We start from the raw sequence: 21,728 nt of genomic DNA on the forward strand, positions 1-21,728 counted from the left end.
AACACTTTCATGTTCATTGTTTTTGTTCTCTAAAATGTGTTGGAATATTCGATCTTAAAATGAGTAAACCTGGATTAACTCCATCAAAAACTTTGATGCAGCTTCAATTCATGAAAAAAGCTGCACAAAAAGAAACTATGGAAAAAGCTAAAATAGAAGAAGAAGCCGATTCCCACTGGAAATTACAAGATGTCTCAAAAGGGTATATTTAACACTGTCTCTGAAACTTTAATAAGTTTGTTTTTCACGCTATAAATTTTTTTCAAATTGAAATAAGTGCTCGCGTCATTTCACTTAAAGGAGAGCGCTCTTCAAATGGACATCGTTCTTTTGGTGGGTTTAATTCTGCATTAGAAGTCTGTTAACCTTTTTGAATAAAAATATTTAAAAGGCAATTTTTGCTTAGAAACAGTCATTTGAACCACCAAAGGAAATATTCAAAAAACAGCGTGGGGTTTCAATTTCTGACGAAGAAATGGCATTGATGTCTGAGATATTATCCTATAAGTTTTATTTTCTCAATATTTTTCTCTCTTTCTAAGATACAAACCAACGAAGAAAACTCGTGAAGATTTTCAGAGTCCTCCACCAGAAGAACCCAAAAAATCGTCTCGAAGCTCCGGTCATCGGAGAGATTCATTTCTTCATCCACACACTTCACAACCAAAATCTTCATCACAAAAGTCATCGGAAATAAAAACTCAAAACCAAAAATATACGCCACAGAGAGATTTACATTTACACGAAAGAGAAAAGGATAAACAACAAAACAAAGCAAACGAATTCATTCACAGAAACCAACAGATTGAACATCATCTCTCGGAAGACAAAAATAAAGGAACGGATAATTCAATGAAACGGAAAAAAATATATAATGATTCATTTCACTCTTCTTTTAGCAAGGTTGTTGATAAACAACCTATGCATAAGCAATAAAAAAAGACAATAAACAATAATAATTATTACATCTCTCTCTCAGCTCGTGTTCCAAGCAACTTTTTGGAATCTGCAGTGATAAGTGAAGTTAATTGGGAAGACTATTGAAACAGGATATGTTGATGAAGCAGAAGTAGAAGGCACAGAAGGCGAATCTGCATGTGGTGCTGGAACAGTTGATGATGCTGAAGTGGTTGAAGAGCCATTGAAAGGTGATGATGGAGAGATGCTATTTGTAAAACCAGCAGAATTAGAGGCATTCTGCAGAGCATTGTAATTAATGGAAGGATGCTCGGGTGGAGTGTTTGGTGCTGGCTGGTGAAATGGCTGGCGTGTGGAAGTGTTTGTGTGGTGAGGAAGGACAAGTGGCGATTTGGAGGTTGGGTGTGGTTGAGCCTGTACAAAATGAGGCTCATTCAATTTGATGTGGTGTGGGAAATAAATAGGCCACAGATGGATTTTGTGGGTTTGTGGCCGAAGTGGCTTAGATACAATTTCAAAGAAAATTTAAAAAATTAAAATTAAAAAATGAAAGAAATGTTGAATTAGATTGACAAAAAGACAAAGCAATACCTCTTCAGAAAGACGATATGACTTGCTGAGCAGCTTCTGTCTTTTGTCTTTCTTTTTCAGATAGCTCCACAGCGACTCAGTCAGCAGAGGGATCCTCTTTTCTTCTCGTTCTGCTTCTGAATCGCAGAGGAAGGTTCCAAAACGAGCGGTGAAGAGATGCTTAGCGATGGACAGCAGAAACATCTCGTTAAACTCAAATGCTTCAGGAAATTGTTGTAAAAGCTAATGATGAACAGAATAACATATTACATGGACAACAACAACAGCAATAATAATAATAATAATATTAATATTAATAAATGAGAATAAAATAAACATGAATATATATATCAGGATATATTTCATTATCATACCTGATAGACGCAATCCAAGAACTGCATAAATGTTGGGGAGATGTTCTTCTCATCGAGTGTGCCCTTCTGCGAATACTTCATCCCTGTCCTCAGAGCAAAGCGATGGCCAAACGCTGCCCAGTCCTTCTCCACCAGCACCACAAAGCCATCAATCGTCCGATAGAAAGGGCAGAGCATCATCGCTGTCAGTGAGCACAGCGCTGGCGTGCGATCCCAGCCGTCGCTGCAGTGGATGAGGATGTGCTGCCCATGGCACGTCATCCGCACTGAAAGAGACTTCGCAGAAGACAAAAGAAGAGAAATGTACTCTGGCCACCGGGTGGCAAGCACAGACGCTTCAAATCTGTGGAAATGAAAAAGAGAATGAAAAAGAGAATGATGAATGGGAAATAAAGGATTATTGATAAGAAGATAAATAAAAGTCCAAAGATTAATAATTATTATAAAAAATAAACAATAATATTGAAATTAATTTAAATGAGTAAGAAGCAGTGTTTGCATACGCTTCCCATCGAATCCTCTTCTTTGACTCAGACACAGCGTCCACAGCCATTCTACAAGCGTGTGCCAGCTTCTTCTGGCTGAGGCGCATTGTGTGGATGTTCGGAATGCCAAGGAACTCAAACGATGCCCAGGGCAGCCTCTTCTGGTCTTCAAAGCCTCCTTTCATGAGAGAGTTGCCAAATGCTGCCAGATACGGCCGGGCATCCACAATGTGCAGCGGAGAGACAAGAAGAGGAGCATCAGCTCTGCTTGTTGTGCTGCCTGTGTGATAGAACGAGGAGTTGTCTTTCTCCTGTGTTGTGGATGTGGCTAATGGGGATGATGATGATACTGCTGCTGATGATGATGAAGGTGAAGATGAAGAAAAAGAAGCAACATTCCCCTGTGATATATCATCCATTGATAGTCCAAGAACAGACATCAGCTCGGGAGCAAGCATATCAACACCAACCATCTCCACTGAGTCATCATACTCTTCTGCATTCTCAGCCCTTTTCCCTTTCTCATTTATTTGCATTCCATTCAGCTGCTTCACAACATCTGGAAGATTCTCTGCCTTTTCTGCTGTTGGAGTGTGAGTGTTCTGCTGCACGGCACAAACAGACTCCTTCCTTTGCGGCAACGACGTCTCAAGTGCAGCAGCTATATCGCATTTGATGCTCTCTTCCACAAACTTGGAATCTTCTTCTGTGTCTAACACATCATCCATCAAAGACATTGCATCATCATCTCCATTCGAACCAGAGCTTGCACAACTGCCGCTGTTCCTGTCAGTGTTGTCTTCATCCTCTGCAATGTCCACCACAACGCCAAGCTCTTCATCCGTATCTGAATCAGAATCTGAAATCCCAATTGGCTCCTCCTCGCTTTCCTCTTCGTCGTCACCAACAACAATCAAATGCGACTCATCTGCACTCATAGTTGAATTTGCATCTCCTTTTTGCTCTGTCTTCTCAGATCCATTCACATCTTGTGAAGAGTTATTGGACTCAGCTGCATTATGAGGATCTGTTTGATCTGTTGTTGACTTCGCATTTTCGCCTACAATAGCAGGAGTCATCGAACGTGATGGCTTCTCCTGAAGCGACTCTTCTTCGCTTTCCTCAACCCATTCAGAAATATCCCATTCATCGCTTTCATCATCTCCATTGTTCTCTTCCTTCCCTTCTTCCCTTGCAACTTCTTTGCTTGTAACGTTCTGTTCCACCGCTTCTTCTTTTTGAAGCGGAAGATCAACAGTTTGATAAGGAGAGGAAGGAAGCATCGTGCTGATGGCATTTCGAAGAAGTCGAGAGGCAGACTCATCATCTTCATTGTGCTCGTCTTTTTTATCTTCTTTTGTATTATTTTCTTGCATTGTGGTTGATAAATTTATGCTGTCTCCTTCCACTTTACTGTCCTCACAAGGCAGTTTCGATGGAATGTGCACTGAATCAACGAGAAGTCCATCTTTTTTGGAGACTTTTCTGAATGAGATGTCAATATGCTCGTTTTCCGCTTCTTCCAGCGCATCCAGTGTGGACTTGTTGAGTGTGCAGACATCACAAATATCAGACACATCAGACATACTCACGCTTTCAATGTCTTCATCAGTGAATTCGTTGTTGCTGCTTGATTCATCAAATTCATCATCATCATCATCTTCTTCTTCTTCTTCTTCTTCTTCACTACCATCAAAACGATCTCCATCAGATTCCTCATGTTCTTCACTCGTAAAATGGGAGTTATTTGCAACAAAGGAATGGCAACTTCTATCATCATTGTTTTCTTTTCCTTCTTCTCCCCGAACACTCCGTTCTTCAATAGATGCTCCTATTGCAGAATTGACGCATTCCCCAAGATTTGTTGTATTCATAGAGATATCTTGTTTGCCATTCAACACATTTGACTTTTTGTCATTAATTTCTTTTCTCTTTACCTTTCTCTTCCCCCTTTTTGTTTCGCTCCTTCCTTTCTGATTCAACTTTTTGTTTCCTTCGCCAACAGCTGTTTTTGTGTTCTTTGTGCAGAGCGATATTGCTTCAATGACTTTCTCATCTGCGCAGTTTCTCTTCGCAGCAATTGAAATTCCTGTCTTTGGCTGAGCAGAGCGGCAGAGTGCTGCTCCATTTGAGTGCAGATACGACAGAACACACACACGCTCCCTCGCTCGGAAAGTGGACGACTGAAGAAGCAGCACGTCAGAGACAGCAGCCGGAACAGCCAGCAGACGCGGATACGAACTGCACAGCTTGTACAGGATGTTCGCCATTGTCAGGCGCCAGCTGCGGTGGAGTGGCACAGAAACACGCCGAGTGGATATACGACGGATGGATGATGAAGAAGATGAGAGAGACTTGTTTGAAGACAGGGAATTGAGACTGGCACAGCTGGCGTTTGAAGCATTTGCACTGTTGTCGCTCAAAGAGAGCTGACTTCTGTTTGCTTTGTCTTTTTCTGTGTTGTTATCATCAGCTGCTGCATCATCTCCTTCATTGTCACTTTCAGGCGGAAGATATATTCGATTAGGTGAAGCAGCAGAAACATCAAAGAATTTGTTGAACAACGCCATTCCTGGTGAAGATGCAGTTGGTTTTCTGTTGCTCTTCTTTGTTGATGTTGAAGAAGCAATTAGAGGAGAAGCAAACATAACAGGAGTAGAGATTGACACTGATGATGGTTTGGTCTCAGCAACTGAAGAAGTCTCATGCATCAACAGAGATGACGATGACGATGTTGTTGTTGTTGTTGTTGTTGTTGCTGCTGCTGCTGCTGCTGCTGTTACAGTTGCTGTCTGTTGAGCAGCAGATGATGAAGTGTTAGCTGGATGCATCGATGCTGGCAACGAGAACATCGATGGCTGCAGAGGTGACGGAGGAGTCAGTTGGGTGGATGAGCTCGATGGGCCATTGTAGGAGAAGAACTGGGGCAATGCAAACGAAGGCGGCGGAGAGAATGGAGATGTTGAATGTGGTGGAGAGACAGGATTTGCAGATGAAGAGAGCGAAATGCTGCCAAGTGGAGATGAGCAGAGCGGAGCAGAAGAAGACAATGGAACAGACGCTGCTGCAGAAGGCAACGAAGCAGCAGATGAAACAGAACTGCCACTTTTTGCAGAAGGAGATTCTTGGATATTGAAAGAGTTTAGTCGTTGTGATGCATCTTTTGCTGAATGCCTCTTGTGCTTCGTGTTCTTTCGAGCCTTCCTCTTTTCCCCTCCATCAGGCGCAGGCACACCCATTCTGAGATACTCTGACAGCATATCGCAATGGCTCCATTGAACATACTTTTCTGGCGAGATGGCCGGAGGATGATCTTCAAACTTCGAGTGTTCATCTTCACCATTTTTTGCTGAGTTTTGAGCCGATGCATCAGAGGCATGCAATTGTGATTGAGGAGCAAGTGAACTTTCTTGTGAACTTGTCGTATCTTCTGTGACACATGTTGCACCAGTAAGACCAAGCAGGCCAGCAAGTTCCGGCTGCAGGTATTGCATTAATTCGTTTTCCTCCTCACTTTTCGATTGATTTGTTGGAGAAGTTTTTTCTGTAACTATATTCTCTCTTGTCGCAATGGCAATCTGCTCAGCAGTTGATGACGGTTGTGTCTTTAATCCAGGATGTTCCGCATCAGCTTCGTTGAATGACATAAATTCGTATGATTCATCGACCGTTGACTGAAATTCCGAGTGAAGAGCAGAATAATACGTATAAGCAAATAGAAGAGGTTGCTTATTCGGAGTTTTGGGGAAAACTGATAATCGAATAGCATTTGCTAATTCTCCTCGTATTCCTTTGCATGGGGAAGTTGCAAGGCTGAGGAAAAAGTTCGAAAAATTCGAAAACAATTTAAAAAAATTGAAAATTTTGAAAAAAATAGCAAACTGTATTGTTCTTCCATCTTTTAAAAACAATTTTAGGTAATAATTTTTTCTATTAGACTGAGATGTTAAGGATCCAATTTTCTCTAACGAAAGGATATGCATAAGAGAAACACTCAACTTTGGGATGTGTGGACGATAAACAACCTGATTCTCACGCCATATTGGTTCAATATGCTTGATAATATATGTAAATGGAAATAAAATTAAGAACAAGAACAACAAACCACTTTAACTGGATCAATATGAAATAATAATCGATAATTTGTCACTCTTAAAGTTCCAATAAGATGTGGGTCATTAAAAGAAATATCTGGAAACGTATGACCAGGCTTGACAAATTCCCCAGGAAGCAGTTTTGGAGTGTAAGTGCTCATTCACACAATGAAACTTTTCCCTTTGCCTTTTAATTGTAAAAACACTTCAATTTATTCCTTTTTATTTATAAAGGGTCAAGTTTAATTTTTTCTTAAACGGAAATAAAGATGAAAAGAGTTATTTATTTTTTATTTAATGAAAAGGAAAAACTCACTGATGCAAAGGATGTTGAATATGTTTTCAAGGCCAATGATAATTTTGGAAAACACAATAAGTCAAAATCATGTGATTTGCGTTCGAATTAATTAATTGAAAATTCTTCATGCTTTATCAAAAGGTCATTCAATCCAATGACAACTTTTTATTCCTCATCCAGTTTACATGAATCGTTTTCTTTTATAAGAACTCAAAAGTATTGAATAAAGCAGGCCAAAACCATCGATTCAAATGAGGCATCTATTCACAATTTGAAATGTCTCTCAACTTGAACTGAAAGAAAAAAGATAATCTCGATAATAATAAAATAAATAAGCATTAATTGGATAATTTTTAACTTTAAGTGAAGATATAAAAGAGAAATTTTCATATACTTCCACTCCCAACACAACTCAAAAATATTTAATAATTCAAAGAAAAGAAATTAATTTGAAAAATACAAATAAAAATTATTTCAATCGTTGCGAAACAAAATTCCAAAAATTTATTGAAAAAAATAAATAATTAAGTTCAATAAAAAATATCGATTAACAAGTTTTTCAATCGTTTTTATTGAATAATTATAATTCTTTACAAATTGTTCACACACATATACACTGACATATTACTATTTATTTAATAGAACGAATAACAAAAATCACAATGATATCTCAAGAAATTAATTCAAGTCGATTACAGTAAAGCCATCTGAGTCGTCATCGTTGGACTCTGCCAATGATCTGACCGAAACAGAAATATTACATTGATTTTTATTGTCGCTCTTAATCTCCTTCTCCTTCTCCTTTTCTTTCTCCTTTTCTTTCTTTTCTTTAAAAGAACGTGTCATTTGATAATCCTCATTCGCATTGTCCATATCCAAAGATGACGTAAGCACAAATTCTCCACTTGACCTCAAATTCTTCGTCTGACATTTGCTATCAGCCGAAGAAGCAGCATCCACATTTCGTTCATTCGCTCCCAGCACTTCTGGTTCGCTCTCAATCTCTCCATAGTCAATCGAGTCTTCTTCGTCTGACTCTGGCTCTTCCAGTTCCTTCCGCTCAGCCAGCAGCCTCTCTTCCTCCTGGTTCCTCAAAAGCGTCTCTTCGTCTCTTATCTTCAGCATGTGTATCACATTCTCCACCTGCCCGCCATTTTCATACGGATCGCTTTCTGTCTTAATCAGCCCAAACTCCTTCGACGTCTGCTTCTCAAAGTGGATGAACCGCGTCAGCTGCCTCTTTCTCAGCTCTTCTTTGTTTGGCGTCCTTTTCGCAATGTTCCTCTCAGGCAGCGTCACAAACGATGAAGGAGGTGCCTCACAAATAGCATTCGCTGCTCTTTCTCTTCTTTGGCGTATGTGCTGATATGTCTGTTGGGACACAGCCTCAGGAAAGTCTACTTCCTCAGCATCGCTGTCAATCTCTATGTTTTCCTTCTCGTCTCCGTTTCCCATCTTCTCCTTCAGCTCTTCAATGAGCTCTTCTTCTTCCATGTTGAATATCCGATCAATCTGATTTTGGAGTGTCTGCAGCTCCTGCTCATCACGCACAACAAAACACAGGCAGAGCGAGGGATCGACAGAAGAGAGATACATTGCATGGACATCCTCTCTCTTTGAGGGATGGAAAGAAAGAGCAGACATAATTGGCGGATAGACACGCTGGTAAGGCCTGGGGGCAATGGGCATGGCTGTTGGGGGAGGTGCTATTGGCTTTGGTGTTGTGGTTGAGGGGGGAGGAGGAGATGGAGGTGATGATGATGATGAAGATGCAGAAGTTGGTGTTGAAGAAGAAGAAGAAGAAGAAGAAGAAGAAGAAGAAGAAGAAGAAGAAGAAGAAGAAGAGGCAGCAGAATTAGAGGAAGATGAAGTTGTTGTTGAAGATACAGCATTGTGTGGAACTGATGATGAAAGTGGATCAGAAGCAGTCAGAATGGTGAGTGGAGAGTCCTCAACAGAAGAGAATGAGACAAAAGAGGAAGATGCTTTTACAGCAGAAGCTTTGTGAATTGAAGGAGAAGGAGCGGATGAATGTGAAGGTGAAGAAGAAGAAGAAGAAGGATGAAGTGATTGATTTGTATTGTTGTGAAATGTCTGTTTTTTATTTTGAAGCTTATAATTCTTTTCTTCTTCTATTCCTTTGCTTTCAAGTTCTTTGCCATCAAACAACAGATTGTCTTCATCTGAAGTGTTCTTCGAAGACGAGAACAAAGGTGAGGAAACAGGTGAAAAAGAAGAAAAAAGCGAAGGCGCATCTGATGATGCTGATGTTGTCTTCTGTCGTGTCTTATTTTTATTGCCTTTTGGATATGTCATTTGTAATGGCGGTGAAGTGTCGATATATCTTTCCTCGGGAGAGTCATCAAACAACGCAGCTGATTCAGATTCTGTCTTTGTTTCAGTTGATGACTCAGATGCAATCGAAAGTGGAAGCACACTTTTGTCTGGTTCATTTGGCTGAATCAGAACAGAACTGTTGTTTGTCTCATTGCTGATGGATTCTTCTTTCTGTGTTTCATTTTCGTTGGTCGTTGTATTGTTTTCAGTTGGTACTTCTTTTTCACTGCTGATTTCTAGTTTATCATTTTCGCAATTTTCTTCACTAAGCACATCGATTCTCTCTCCCTCGTTGTCCATTTTTTCCCTTCCAGCCAGTGTTGGCTGAATGATATCGTCTGTAATGCCATCCATCGCATTCTCCATCGCATCGTCCCACCAACACTCCACATCCTCCGCCTTCCTCGTCGTGTGTGGGTCCAAATAGAACAGAATAATTTTCTCCTTCGGCTTCTTCTTCTTCTTCGGTGCATTCTGTGCAGATGTGTCTGCTGCATTCACCTGCCGTGGCGTTGCTGTTGCAGAAGCGAATGGCGCTGTCTGATAAGTGGATCCCTTTGCCTCATCAGAGGAAGTGTTTGAAGTGTCCTGAATCTTCACTTTCGTCGCTGCAAAAAAGAAGTGTGCTATTCTTGGGTGTCCGCCAGCAATGCCGCAGAAAGAAGGGAGATAAAAGAGAGAGTAAATGACTGGGTGCAGACACGACGGGATGCGGTTGATGCCCAAACGTGTGGGCAAAAGGATGATTAGAGGACGTGTTGTGTCATTGGCTGAATCTGATGATGGAAGATCCAGTTGAGATGTCTGCTGTGTGAAGGGATCGACTATTGAGACCTCATCTGACTCATCACAAGATTCATCAGACGAAATGAGAGAATCTTGTTTTGCTTGAAATGGATTTTCAATAAATGGATTTTTTGAGTTAGATGAAACGGTTGATAAGCCATCTTCTGCATTCTTGTTATGAGATGGTGAAACATCAAATGAAGGCATGAATGTTGAAACAGAGCTATCTGTGTTTGGGACAAAAGAAGAGGAAAATGAAGGAGAAGGTTCTGAAAGCGGTGATGGAAACTGACTTTCTTCGTTTTTGTTGTTTTCCATTTGTTTTTGAAGTTTCTTTTCTTTTTGCATTTGAAGTTCTTTTTCTTTTTTGACTTTCATTCGTTCCATCTCGTGGCATGGGCAACTTCCAACAGGGCATGTTGGGTAATGCGGAACATAAGTTGGCGCTGAAATAAATTTCCCTTTTCCATAAATGAATGGTTGAGGTGGTATTTGTTGTTTATGCATCATCTCAAGAGCATCCGGCTAAATATCAAAAAAAATTAATTATTTTAAACAAAAGCAAACTTTGTCTACAGAAAATATATATAATAATTCAACATACCAAGAACACAGTATTGAGGCCGTTGTCGCAAACATAAACTCCGATTTGCAATGGAGGAGGAATATAACGCTTTACAATTTCTGCAAGAACATGAGAAATTGTTCCAGAAGAAAACCATTCACCTTGTGCCTTACCGTACTTTTCACCAAGCTCCATGAGGTGTTGTATGGAAAAAGGATGTAGATGTCTAGTATTAGGCCTCATTTCTTCAGAAAATAAAGAACTGAGCCAGACAGAACGAGGGCAGTTGGTAAAATATGCTTCGTCAACGTGAAAATCTCTTCCAAATAATATTCTTTGTAATGCTTCACCGAACATCATGGACCCAGAACGAATCATACCTAAAATTAAAAATAAAAAGTTTTTCGCAAAGTGTAAAAAAAAATTTCTAAATTCACAAAACAAAACAGCAAACATCCGAATCCAGTATCTGAAGTTAACCCTTTGCTTGTTGGAAAGAAACCTCGACGATATGTGACAAACATTCTATTCATTGCATCCTCATAAAACTTTCTTTCATTTCGATATACTTTCCCCATCATCGCGATTTCACTGTTCGCATCAAATTTTGGCTGAGTGATGGATTGCCACATTTTGCGAATGGGAGCCTTTATGTAATCCTGAACGAATTCTGTCATATTTGCATTATTATTCTGATCAATAAATCCATACCTTTTATTATATATCGATATTTTTAAGTTTTAAAACGTTGAAATGAACTATTTAATAATTGGTGAAGTGAAAAATGCAATGTAATTCTAACTTGAAGTGAATTATTGCTTTTTTTCTGTTAAATGTTCCTCATTTTTTTGCAAGATATCAATTACCTGATATGATCCATCACGTAGTGACTGAACAGATGCAACAAGGTCTTGCGCTGATTTTTTATCTAACTGTTTCAGTTGATGAATGGCATTCTCGTATTGAGGGAATAAATGGATCTAAAAGCAAAAAACGAATTTAATTCAAAAAACAAATAAATGAGGGGAAAAAATTAAACTTTTGATGTAATGACTGCACGGGCAGTATGATATTCTGTTAGAGTTGTTAAAAATCCTTCAATCGCATCTTCAATACCATTAATTGTTCCAAGAACTTCTTCTTGAACTTGAAACACAAATGTTTCACTCTGAAATTCATCACAATGAAAATTCACAATTTCTGCATAATCATAAAGCAAACCTCGGTTACAGCTTCAACATTTAATTTTATCCACATTTTTATTTCACGGAATAATTTTAGAAGAGTATTGACATGAACTGTGATTTCTTTTGTTGCTTCAACAAAAGCCTATTAAGAACATAATGTGTTTAAATTTTAAATTTTAAACAAACGGAATTTGTTAATATGTCTGGTTGCTCGTCTTCTGGATTTAAAGGTGCAGCAGGAATTACGCAGCCAGAAGCTATTCTTTCATAATCTTTTGATAAACGCTTTAAATTTCAATTAAATATCGGTTAAAGTTTTGTTATCAACGTCTGTCATCTTTAAAGCAAACTTCTGATAATTTATTCAACGCTTCCGCTTCGCTTAAAAGACTTATACGTGATTCATCAGCAGAAACTGAAAAAAATGATTATTTTGCATTCAATGATTTTCAGAAAAATATCAAAACTCAAAGCATTTTCTTTAAAGGTTTTACGAAATTTTGAATATGTTGATGATGTATCCGATGTCATTGCAATTATCAAAAAATGAAATAAAAATAGAAATTCTTAATATATTAATATGGTTACAGCATGATCATTTCAAGTTAAGCTTTTCATCTTTTATTTTTCATTAATGCAAACATTTTACAACCTTCAAAACGAAAAAAATAAAAGAAAAGAAAAAAAAATAGAAAATTACGAAAAGATGCGAGATTGACGCATTTGAGCTTTAAGTATTTTTTCTCTAAATCTCTCTTCTCGTTTCAAGGCTTTTTTTTTCAAAACTTTTTTCCGTTTTGTTTTTTCAACATCCAAAAACCATAAAGCTTTTCTTCTGAACGGTGTTATCTCCAATTGAACTGTCTTCCATGTCTTGCGTTCTGAAAGATAATTTTGCTTTTTCTTATTTTTTGCAGAAGTTGCAAGTTGATTGCGATGCTGCGAAGTTACATAAACAAGTGAAAAATCCTTAACAATCAAGTTTTTAAACGCAGAAATAGAATTCCAATAATTCCTGTTTAAATCATGTCCCCCTCTTTCAGTGTCTAGAATAAGTATGTTTGAATTGCCCTGATACATAAAGGTGTCTGAATGTGCTTCAATATCTGCTTCGTTCTTGCACTGTGACAAAGCAACACCCCATTTGACATACTCTTCTTCAGCAACAGCACCACACATTTCGTTCACACAACTCATTTCTTGCTCATCACATACGAACTGTCCAATTATTTGTGAACAGTTCAAAGGTATTAAATTAGGAAAAGAGATATTTCGTTTCAAAACAGAAATACAAAGCATTGTGTCTTCATTGTCTCGTAATTTGAATGGCTCCATTTTTTGAGAACTCTTCTGAATGTCTTTTGTTCTATCAACAGAAGAACCTGAACTATCATCATCAAATGAATGGAACTTTGGGGTTTTGTTATGTTTGATGAGTTTCTTCATAGCCTCTCCATTGAAAACACTTGAGTCAGAATTGTAAAGCAAACACGGAATCATCACTTCACTCAAAATTGATGTTTTTCTCTGAGAGGATGAACTCTTATCAATACACTGTGATTCAGCATCATAAAATGTCGATGGGTAATTGTGTCCTCCACTTGATGTAGAATGTGAAGGAAAGGCAGTTGACGATCTTGGATATGTTTGTGATAATACTGAGTTATACTGAATTCGTGTGTTGATTGAATATGGATGATTAGTAGTTGAATGCTGAGAAGAGACTGAAAGATCTTCTTTCTCATCAGGTGAAGAAGAATATGAAGGGGTTGGCAAAGTGGCAGAAGTTGAATAAGAATTAATTTTCATCCCATCAACCTCAAATTTATCAAAAGCAGAAGAAGAAGAAGAAATGTGCTCATCTGTTGCAACAATATCAGAAAATACTTTTCCATTCTGTTCATTCATTTTCATTTTGCTTCCAGTTTCCTTGTTGATTGTGCTGTTGGTGTGTTCTTCCATTTCGTGTTGTGCTCCTGCAAAAGATGGCTGTTTTGTGTGTTGTTCAGAAATTGCATAGTTCTTTTTGAGGAAGTTGATTCCTGCTTGATGGAACTTTTCCATGTCAGACAAACCTTCTCTGCCCTTTTCAAAAGCATTCCACTTTTCAACAGCAGAAATGCGGCAAATCAGTTCCTCTTTCTCCTTCATTGAAAGATGGAGTTCATCTGCATCTTTCAGCCTACTCTTCATCTCTTCATATGTCATATCCCTTTTGACACATTCTCCTTCTCTGCTTTTCCCTTTCTCTTTCTCTTCTTCTTTCATTCTTATCTTTTGCTCTGCTTCGTCCCACAACGCTTTTGCTTCTTCGTCTTCGACAAGCTCGTTTCTAACCCATTTTCCAAACATGTCGTAATATTCCTTCGCTTCCTTGATCTCAATCTTTGCCTCTCTTCTCCTCCTTTTCTTTTCTTTCTCCATCCACTCCTTGAATTCCCTTTCTTCCAATGAGCTTCTTTCAGTTCCATGCTCATTGCTTCCTGCTTGTTTATCCTCAGCTTCTCTTCTTTTCTTCATCATTTGTGTCATTTTCAAGCAACGTTCAGCCCGTTTTGTTTCTCTGTTCTTCCATGTTCTGAGAAGAACATCTCTGCCATATTGTGCAATAGACGATTGCATTGTGCCACTCACTTCAACTTCTGCATCGTGACTCATAACACTTTTAGACCCGGTTGTTGGAATTGTAGCAGTTGTGGTTAATGGCTCGTCTGAAAGTGACAGTGATGATAACGAAGAAGAGGAAAATGGAGAAGGAGATCGAGCAGATGTTTGACGTTGAGTGGATGGTGAAACATGGAATGATTCGGGTGGGTCGATTTCAGATGAAATTGATGAGCAACTTAAAGATGATTTATTACTTACTGTAATTTCTGTTGATAGCCTTTCGATCAAATTTCCTTTTTCTTTCTTTTGAATGGGTATTTGATGATCATGTTTATGTTTTTCATGTTCTTCTGAAGCAAAGGGATGTTTCAATTCACTGACAATATTTTGATGCCCAACGCGTCCTTTATTCTCACAAAAAGAATTGTCTTCAACTTTCAACATTTCTTCATTTGAAAAATGAACATATTTCCCAACATTGCAATCATTTGAGAGAACTTCCGTAGAGCATAGCTGAAGCAATGAATGAAATGGATATATTTTGTTTGAATGAGAAAAATCAGATCCCGTCTCATGGGAGTGTTCTATATCTCGAGCATACATGGATTTTCGTAGTTTTTTCATTGTATTTGCTTCGTTTGAAAAAGTGTTTGGATCCATTCGTAAAAGGCTTTGCCTTTGAGATGAGTTGCCAATAACAGAAAAAGGCAACGATGAAATACTTTCTAAAACGAGAGCATAAGAAAATTCATTCGCAGTGCTTTCGAAAATAAAAATTGATTCAATTGTAAAACAAACGAATTTTTGAAAGATCCGAAGAATTTTGCGAGAATGTGGGAATCAATGTTTTAGCTATGTCATCGTGTGGGACTCTTGTAAAGCTTGATTGAAAACTGAGAGATGGATAATCCTATGATCAATATCATCGTAAAAATCCCAGTCAAGAAAGAATAAAATATTTCGTAATTTTTCAATGCTGAATAATACATTACATTATACAAACAGCAGAACTGTGAAAATCCTCCACAAGCAACTTTTCATTCATTTATAATTAAAACTTTTTCACATATATTTCTAAAGAATATTTTTATGGTCACTTTAATAATATTTTCTAATACAGTTTAAGGATATATTTTACAATTATTTGTTGTGCTATTTATTCGTTTTAATCTGAAGCATAAAAGCAAAATTAAAATAAAAGGAAAAAAAATAATTAATCATCAACAAAATAAACAAAAATTATCCATTTTCAACATTTGATAAAATTATTGAGGTGAACCAGCTGTGTTTGATGAGGGAGATGAAATAGAAGGCAACTTTTGTTGTTTTTGATGCGAAGAAGACGATGGTGAAGTGAATGAAGTGGAAAAGAGCGACATGGCAGCAGGTGAAGATGAGCGGGGAACAGACGAAGGAGACGACTGAATGACAACTTTGCCATTCATCTCCTCATCAATCGATGAAAGTGAGTTCAATGCAGGCGATTTGTATGAAGAAGAAGAGGAAGCAGAAGAAGCAGAAATGGAAGGAGAAGAGGAAGAAGAGGAGGTAGATGATGATGAAGCTCCCAGTGATGAACGAGAGCGAGGCTGAGTCAGACGGCCAGAGGAACGAAAAGAAGATCCTATTCCGAGTGACGTCTGTGAGCGAAAGCGCGGCTGCTGTCCTCTTCCGCCTGTTGTCTCCTTCAGCAGCCCTTTTGCTGTGCGGGAGATGTTCGACAATTCGCTCCCTTTTCTGCTGGCAGCTCTCACCCGCTGTACCTCGGCATCCTCATCGGCATGCTCAAAACTGACATTCTTGTCCTCATTCGCGTTTGACTGGCTGTCTACCCCAAAATCGCTCCTTCCTTCATTCGCAACACTCCCTTCGTCCTCTGCTTTCTGTGCCAGCTCTTCCATAAACCCGCGAAGAAGGTTGATTTCCTCCTGCTGTCTCCTCATCTCCTCGCTGTTCGCTTCCAGCAGCGCCAACAGCTGAGCCACTCTCGTCTTCCCTTCAATCAGCTCAGACTGTTCTGAGTGAGGACTCAGATAAAGATGCCCCTTCAGTGATGACTTCCTCCCAGTGCTTGTGGTTGATCCAGTGGCTGTTGTGAAGAGCATCCCATCAGGCGACACAGAGCGGTCGTATGTTGATTGAGTGCCACTTGCTGTTGCGTCCAACAGAGGAGTCGTCGATCCCATTGTCGATGTGCCCATGAAGGAGCCTCCATGCTCACTGCCACTTGTCGTGCTGACTGTCCCATCCAAACCAGAAAGAGGCAAATTGGGTGAAATTGAGCCTGGCCGTTGGGGAGACCCAGAAGACGACTGAGAAGCAGCCTTCAGCGCAGCCACCTCCTTCTTCATCTCCTGAATCTTCAGCAAAAGCTCTCTTTTCTCCTTTCTCAGATCGTTTATCTCCTCAATCAGCGTGATGTTCTCGTCCAGCTTCTGCTGCACCTCCCCTTTTCCTCTGCTTGTATACCTTTCGAGTGAATGCTTCAGTGTTGTCACTGACTTCTCTAAAAACTCCCTCTGCCTCGCAAACTCCTGCGCCTTCTGTTCATCTCCCTCGTTCGATGACTTCTCATCTTCTGTCTTCACAAACTTCACATAAATCTGTTTGATCTTCTCCTTCCACTGCTTTTCCTCACTCTGCAATATCTCATGCAAGTCGTGTCTGAACATCTCAATAAACCTCGTCTGCTTCGCTGACTTCGCTTTGAGTGTCTTGTTCTCTTCCTTTAGCCCTGCCATCCGCATGTCCTTCTCCTTCAGGTCGAGCTGCGTGGCAGTGGATCTTCTGTGCTCCCTCTCTAATTCTGCATCCATATCCTGTATTTGCTCCTCCAGCGCGGCTATCTGCTCGTTCTTCGGCTCAATCGTCTTCTCCAGCTCTTTTATCTTGAAGTCCAGCACAAACTTGAACTTGTCCAATTCCTGGTTCTCCTTCTTCAGCCGCATAATCATCGTCTCCTTGTCGTTGATCGTATCCTCATGCTCACTCATCCGAATGTCATGGTTCCTCAAATCATTCCTCAGCTGCTCCACTGTCGCCTTCGCCTCCATAAACCTCCTCTCCAACTCGTTCTTCGCCTGCTTCAATGGTTCTACATCATCCATCGCATGACGCAGCTGTGTCTGTATTGACAGGATTTCTTCATCCATCTCCTTCAGCCTCTTCCGCTCCTTCGCCATTTCTGCCTGGTGTGTCATCTTCAGCTGCATCAGCTCCCTTTCTGACTCATCCTCCTGTTCCCTCAGCTGCTGCTCGTATCTGTCTGCCAATGCGCGCATCTCCTCCTTCAGCCCTTCAAACGCCTTCTGATTCTGCTCATCAATCGACAGGTAGTGCTGCTTGATTTTGTCCTCCTTCCAACTGAACTGGTCCTGCATCTGTGTCACCATCCCGTCATACTTCACCTGAAGGTCTTCTTTCTCCTGCTGCAGCTTTTTGATGTTCGCCTGCCGCAGCTGCACATCGTGTTCATACACTTTCTCCATGTCCTCCATCGCCTGCAGGTGCTGCTCTTCCAGCTCAGTCACTTTTTCATCAAACTTCGTCTTCGACTCATACACCTGGTCCTCCAGCGACTTGATCAGCGTCTCCTTCGCCTTCAGCTGCTCCTCAAACGCAGAATTCTCTGCATCCAGTTTTTCATTGAACTGCTTCTCCTTCTTCTGCAGCATCGTCTCCGAATGTGCATTCAGCTCTTTGATTTTGTCCTGAAGCTGCGAGATGTTCAGCTGCTGCTCGTCCAGTTCTGCTTTTGAGATGATGTTCGCATCCCAAAACTGACTCATCTCTGGCCACCGAGGAATCTTCGCCTTCCCTGATGCATCGATCGGCTGCACTGCCCAGATAAACACAGCACCGTCTTCACCAGCTGTCACAAGAACAGCTCCATCTGCTGCCAGACACACTCCGCAGCAGCTTCCAGAATGGCCAAGATATTCGTCACAGACTGGAATCATCGAAGCAGAAGAGCCTGATGAAGAACTCACCCCACCGCCTTCGCTTCCATCGTCCTTGGCGCTTCTGTTTGTTCCACCAGAGCCAGAGGAAGAGCCAGCAGTCGATGCATCTCTTGCAAAGGTATCAGCCAGTGGCCAACCATACACACGAATCCCTCCAGATGCCATTCCACACGCTAATCCAACAGAAGAGCCGTTGAGCGATGCCTGTGATGTCACTCCAGCTGAACTGCCAGAGGCAGAGGAAGAGGCAGACGATGATGAAGAAGAGGAGGAAGCAGAAGCAGAAGCAGCTGCAGCAGAAGATGAAGACGAGACGACTGATCCAAATCCACCCAGATTCAGTGCAGATGTTGGAATAAGAGCCATCTTAGTGAATCTCTTTGACATTCCTCCTGTGGCGAACTCGATTGTGGTGTTCCCTTCCACAATCTCCCTCAGCATCAGATCTGTTCCACACACTCCGACCACTCTTTTCTCTCCACCTCCTCCGACAACCATTCCAGAGTATGCACAGCCAGACACCACAGACTCTGTCTCCCGCTTCACCTGCTCTCCGCCTGTTATGTCCAGATTCCACTCATACACTGCACCGTCCATGCCAGCTGAGTAGAAGTAGGAATCAGACGGGGAAAAGCTGATGGCACGAACTGGTGCAATGTGTCCTCGCATTGATCCAACACACTCTCCAGTGAATGTGTTGTAGAGTGTGATAGTCTTCGCATGTGCACACGCAAAGAGATTGCCGCCGTGTGAGAACAGCACCTCCTGGCAGCCAGACTGCTGAGGAAATGGAAACTCCTTCAGCACATCGAGTGTGGTGGGCATGATGTTCATCAGCTTCACTCTGTCTCCGCACGACAGCACCAAATGGAATCCTGATGGATGAATGGAGATGGAGCGTGTCTCTGTGTCGAAGTGCTCTGCCAGCTCGCACTCCATCGTGATGTAGTTCCAAATGCGCACCCATCCGTCTGCACCGCATGTGGCTGCAAGAGGCTTGCGCAGGGCAACGCTGAGGCCAGTAATTGGCGCTGAATGGAAGCCCTGTGCCACGTATTCGCACAGGAGATCGCGCTCAGCAGTCATCTGCGTCTCCACCAGCGACAGATTGAGGAGGCAGATCTGCGTGTTCCCCACAACACACGCAAGTGTCCCTGCATTTGGAGTGATTGATGCAGCAGTTATTTTCAGCTGCGATGGGTCTGTTGGTGCAAGTCCAGCACTTTGTGGCTGAAGAATAGTCGCAGAAGAGATCGATGGAATTGCTGAAGAAGACAATGATGATGATGATGAAGCAGATGAAGACGCATTCCCAGAGTTCTTATCGGTACTGGTACCATCTTTCAGCATCTTCATTTCATTCACTCCAGGCAACTCAACCAAATGCTTCAGTCGATACAGCTCAGCTTCCTCAGGTGCAAATTCAAACAGTCCAATCTTTCCTTTCTCTCCAACAACAATAAACCCATTCTTTCCCCACGTCAAAAGCCCAGTCACTCCAATTCCTGAACCAAGCACAGTTGTCAGCGTTAAGTGCAGTTCTCCTCGATCATACACACAAAGATCACCACGGTCTGTGGCAGCAAGTATTCGATCCGCTTCTGGAACCCACAAATGTGCAGTAAATGTTGGTGGATCTCGTCTTCCGGAAATGAGATTATATTGCTTCAAAACTCCATCGGTAAGTCGATATATTTTTAGTGTTTTAGGTCCAGACAAACAGATTTGAGAGTTATCCAAAGGGTGAAATGAAACTTGCGTTGTTTGTGTGGTTTGTTTAGCAACCCCAAGGACACGCAGTGGTTGTCCCCAATGCCACATAACAAGAGTGTAATCTGGTCCTCCGCAAACAGCCGCACAATGTTTGCCATCATGAGACAAAGCAACACAATGAAAATGACTATCCCCAACATCCGCAGGGCGAAGAAGAGTCCTTACTTTCTTTTGCGTCATTAAATTAAAGATGGATATTTGAGGAGTTGGAGATTGTGGAGAAACAAGCGGACTTCCATTTTGCATCGCAAGAAAATTCAAATTTGTGATATCATCTTCAGAAATTTCACATACAGCAAGATATTTTTTATCAGGACTTAAAGAAATAGCTGTCTGTGTAAGTATCTTGGTTTTTTCTGTTTCCATAATGAAATTCATTGTTTTCGATCCTGTTCGAAGAATAGCATAATGTTTCCCGACTGGAAACAAAAGCCTGTCGTTATCGAGGAAAAATATATTATCATTAAGAGTCTTCACAATTCCAAATGCATGTCTTGATTAGAAATATATAATTTTTGAATGTTATGAATCATAAAAATTAAAAAGCTATTCTTAAACAAACACAGGAGAAATTGTCACTTTATGGTGTAAAAGAGATGTTGACCCCGACATATCTGATAAGACTAATTATAATCTAATAAATATGAAAGTGATGTCCTTCAATTTTATGTAAATCTCGCAAAATTAGTCAATTAGTTTTTCAAAATAAACTCTTGATCAAATATGCCACAACTTAGATCTCATTAATAGAATTATCGTACTCTAATATTAAAAAAAAAAGAACTTTTCAGTGATTGGAAAAACTCAAAATAAAACATTTCATTGCGAATTTGGAGCAAAGAGTGTATTCATTAAAAAATAATTTCAAAATTCTGAATCATTTTTTTTTTCGAAAAGAGCATAAACTTCTCAATCTTGAAATTGTGTTTGATCTATTTTCAATAACTATTTAGATAATCTATTTTTGAATAATTTTTTCTATTTGAAGCAAAAATATGGGATAAAATATATGACTTCAGGCATATTCATTGAAAAAATATGCACTTTTCATAGACTTTTTGAGATCAAAAAACACAACAAAAATGGGTTCATTTTTTGACATTCGTGAAATGTTGGAAAACTTTAAGTTTTGATTTCTACTATGTCTGGTTACGGATATGAAAATCATATTTATTTTGAAATCTGAAAAAGCGAAATAAAGTTATGAGCGAAACAATTTTTTCATGCTTTGTGCATAAAAAGCTTGAAAGACCATATTTCCTCCCATATTTTCAAGTGATGATAATAAAAATTCAGTTGATATTTATTGTTTAATTCCAAAAAAGAAATCAAAAATTAATAATGCGAAAGAGAAAACTCTTCAATAAAGTATTGAAGGTATTTTTAATACACAGATAATCAAAGATTATTCAGTTCCTTATTTTTTTTATTATTATATCACAAGGAAAACAGTTTATGTTGTGATTTCTTGATTTCGTCTTCTTCTTTTTTCAAATTGAATTATTAATTCTCATTTTTGTTTTTTCAATTTTTCATAAACATTTGCAGAAACTTTCATAATTTCTATTTTTTATTGCTTTGTAATTTCATTTGGGTGATTATTTTTGAAAACATAACATTTATCGGAGTGTTTGAAATAATGAAAATTCATTGTCGTTGGACTTATAATTTTTATTCAAATGTGAATTGTTTATCAATCATTTCAAAAGCTCTATAATGACTGAAACAAATAGAAGATGCGTCATAAAATGATTCCATCACTTTTTTGGATT

At 39.8% G+C, this 21,728-nt stretch overlaps 7 protein-coding genes across 7 annotated transcripts; 1 reads left to right on the forward strand and 6 right to left on the reverse strand.

Annotated features, from left to right (window-relative positions):
• Positions 1-59: 59 nt before the first annotated feature.
• On the forward strand, positions 60-761 carry MONOS_17697 (uncharacterized protein; the record flags this gene model as incomplete). Its single annotated transcript, XM_067870641.1, has 5 exons — positions 60-202; positions 278-356; positions 407-486; positions 543-622; positions 685-761. 5 exons carry the CDS (start codon positions 60-62, stop codon positions 759-761), a joined length of 459 nt encoding a protein of 152 aa, XP_067725883.1.
• A 214-nt stretch (positions 762-975) lies between these two features.
• MONOS_7337 (putative Myotubularin) lies at positions 976-6,664 on the reverse strand (the record flags this gene model as incomplete). The annotated part of the gene is made up of 6 exons (XM_067877652.1): positions 6,453-6,664; positions 6,230-6,402; positions 2,366-6,160; positions 1,863-2,205; positions 1,510-1,731; positions 976-1,419 (listed from the first exon to the last, which is right to left on the reverse strand). The coding sequence occupies exons 1-6, from the start codon at positions 6,600-6,602 to the stop codon at positions 976-978; spliced, it is 5,127 nt and encodes a 1,708-aa protein (XP_067725884.1). The 5' UTR covers positions 6,603-6,664.
• Positions 6,665-6,981: 317 nt separating this feature from the next.
• MONOS_16821 (putative Autophagy-related protein 4J (Atg4J)) lies at positions 6,982-11,125 on the reverse strand. Its single transcript, XM_067869694.1, has 3 exons — positions 10,882-11,125; positions 10,467-10,807; positions 6,982-10,387 (listed from the first exon to the last, which is right to left on the reverse strand). The coding sequence occupies exons 1-3, from the start codon at positions 11,102-11,104 to the stop codon at positions 7,418-7,420; spliced, it is 3,534 nt and encodes a 1,177-aa protein (XP_067725885.1). The 5' UTR covers positions 11,105-11,125; the 3' UTR covers positions 6,982-7,417.
• Positions 11,126-11,239: 114 nt separating this feature from the next.
• MONOS_16820 (putative proteasome activator complex subunit 3) lies at positions 11,240-11,684 on the reverse strand (the record flags this gene model as incomplete). Its single annotated transcript, XM_067869693.1, has 3 exons — positions 11,240-11,407; positions 11,467-11,595; positions 11,649-11,684. The coding sequence occupies 3 exons, from the start codon at positions 11,682-11,684 to the stop codon at positions 11,240-11,242; spliced, it is 333 nt and encodes a 110-aa protein (XP_067725886.1).
• Positions 11,685-11,776: 92 nt separating this feature from the next.
• On the reverse strand, positions 11,777-12,145 carry MONOS_7336 (Autophagy related 4J; the record flags this gene model as incomplete). Its single annotated transcript, XM_067877651.1, has 3 exons — positions 11,777-11,899; positions 11,965-12,029; positions 12,082-12,145. The coding sequence occupies 3 exons, from the start codon at positions 12,143-12,145 to the stop codon at positions 11,777-11,779; spliced, it is 252 nt and encodes an 83-aa protein (XP_067725887.1).
• Positions 12,146-12,310: 165 nt separating this feature from the next.
• On the reverse strand, positions 12,311-15,266 carry MONOS_7335 (uncharacterized protein; the record flags this gene model as incomplete). Its single annotated transcript, XM_067877650.1, has 3 exons — positions 12,311-14,946; positions 15,020-15,131; positions 15,225-15,266. 3 exons carry the CDS (start codon positions 15,264-15,266, stop codon positions 12,311-12,313), a joined length of 2,790 nt encoding a protein of 929 aa, XP_067725888.1.
• Positions 15,267-15,353: 87 nt separating this feature from the next.
• MONOS_7334 (putative cilia- and flagella-associated protein 57) lies at positions 15,354-20,679 on the reverse strand. Its single transcript, XM_067877649.1, has 2 exons — positions 20,519-20,679; positions 15,354-20,449 (listed from the first exon to the last, which is right to left on the reverse strand). Exons 1-2 carry the CDS (start codon positions 20,566-20,568, stop codon positions 15,487-15,489), a joined length of 5,013 nt encoding a protein of 1,670 aa, XP_067725889.1. The 5' UTR covers positions 20,569-20,679; the 3' UTR covers positions 15,354-15,486.
• Positions 20,680-21,728: the final 1,049 nt, after the last annotated feature.

Source organism: Monocercomonoides exilis (genome assembly GCF_001643675.1).
Source record: "Monocercomonoides exilis strain PA203 chromosome Unknown scaffold27-1312184, whole genome shotgun sequence".
Classification (NCBI taxonomy): Eukaryota; Preaxostyla; order Oxymonadida; family Polymastigidae; genus Monocercomonoides; species Monocercomonoides exilis.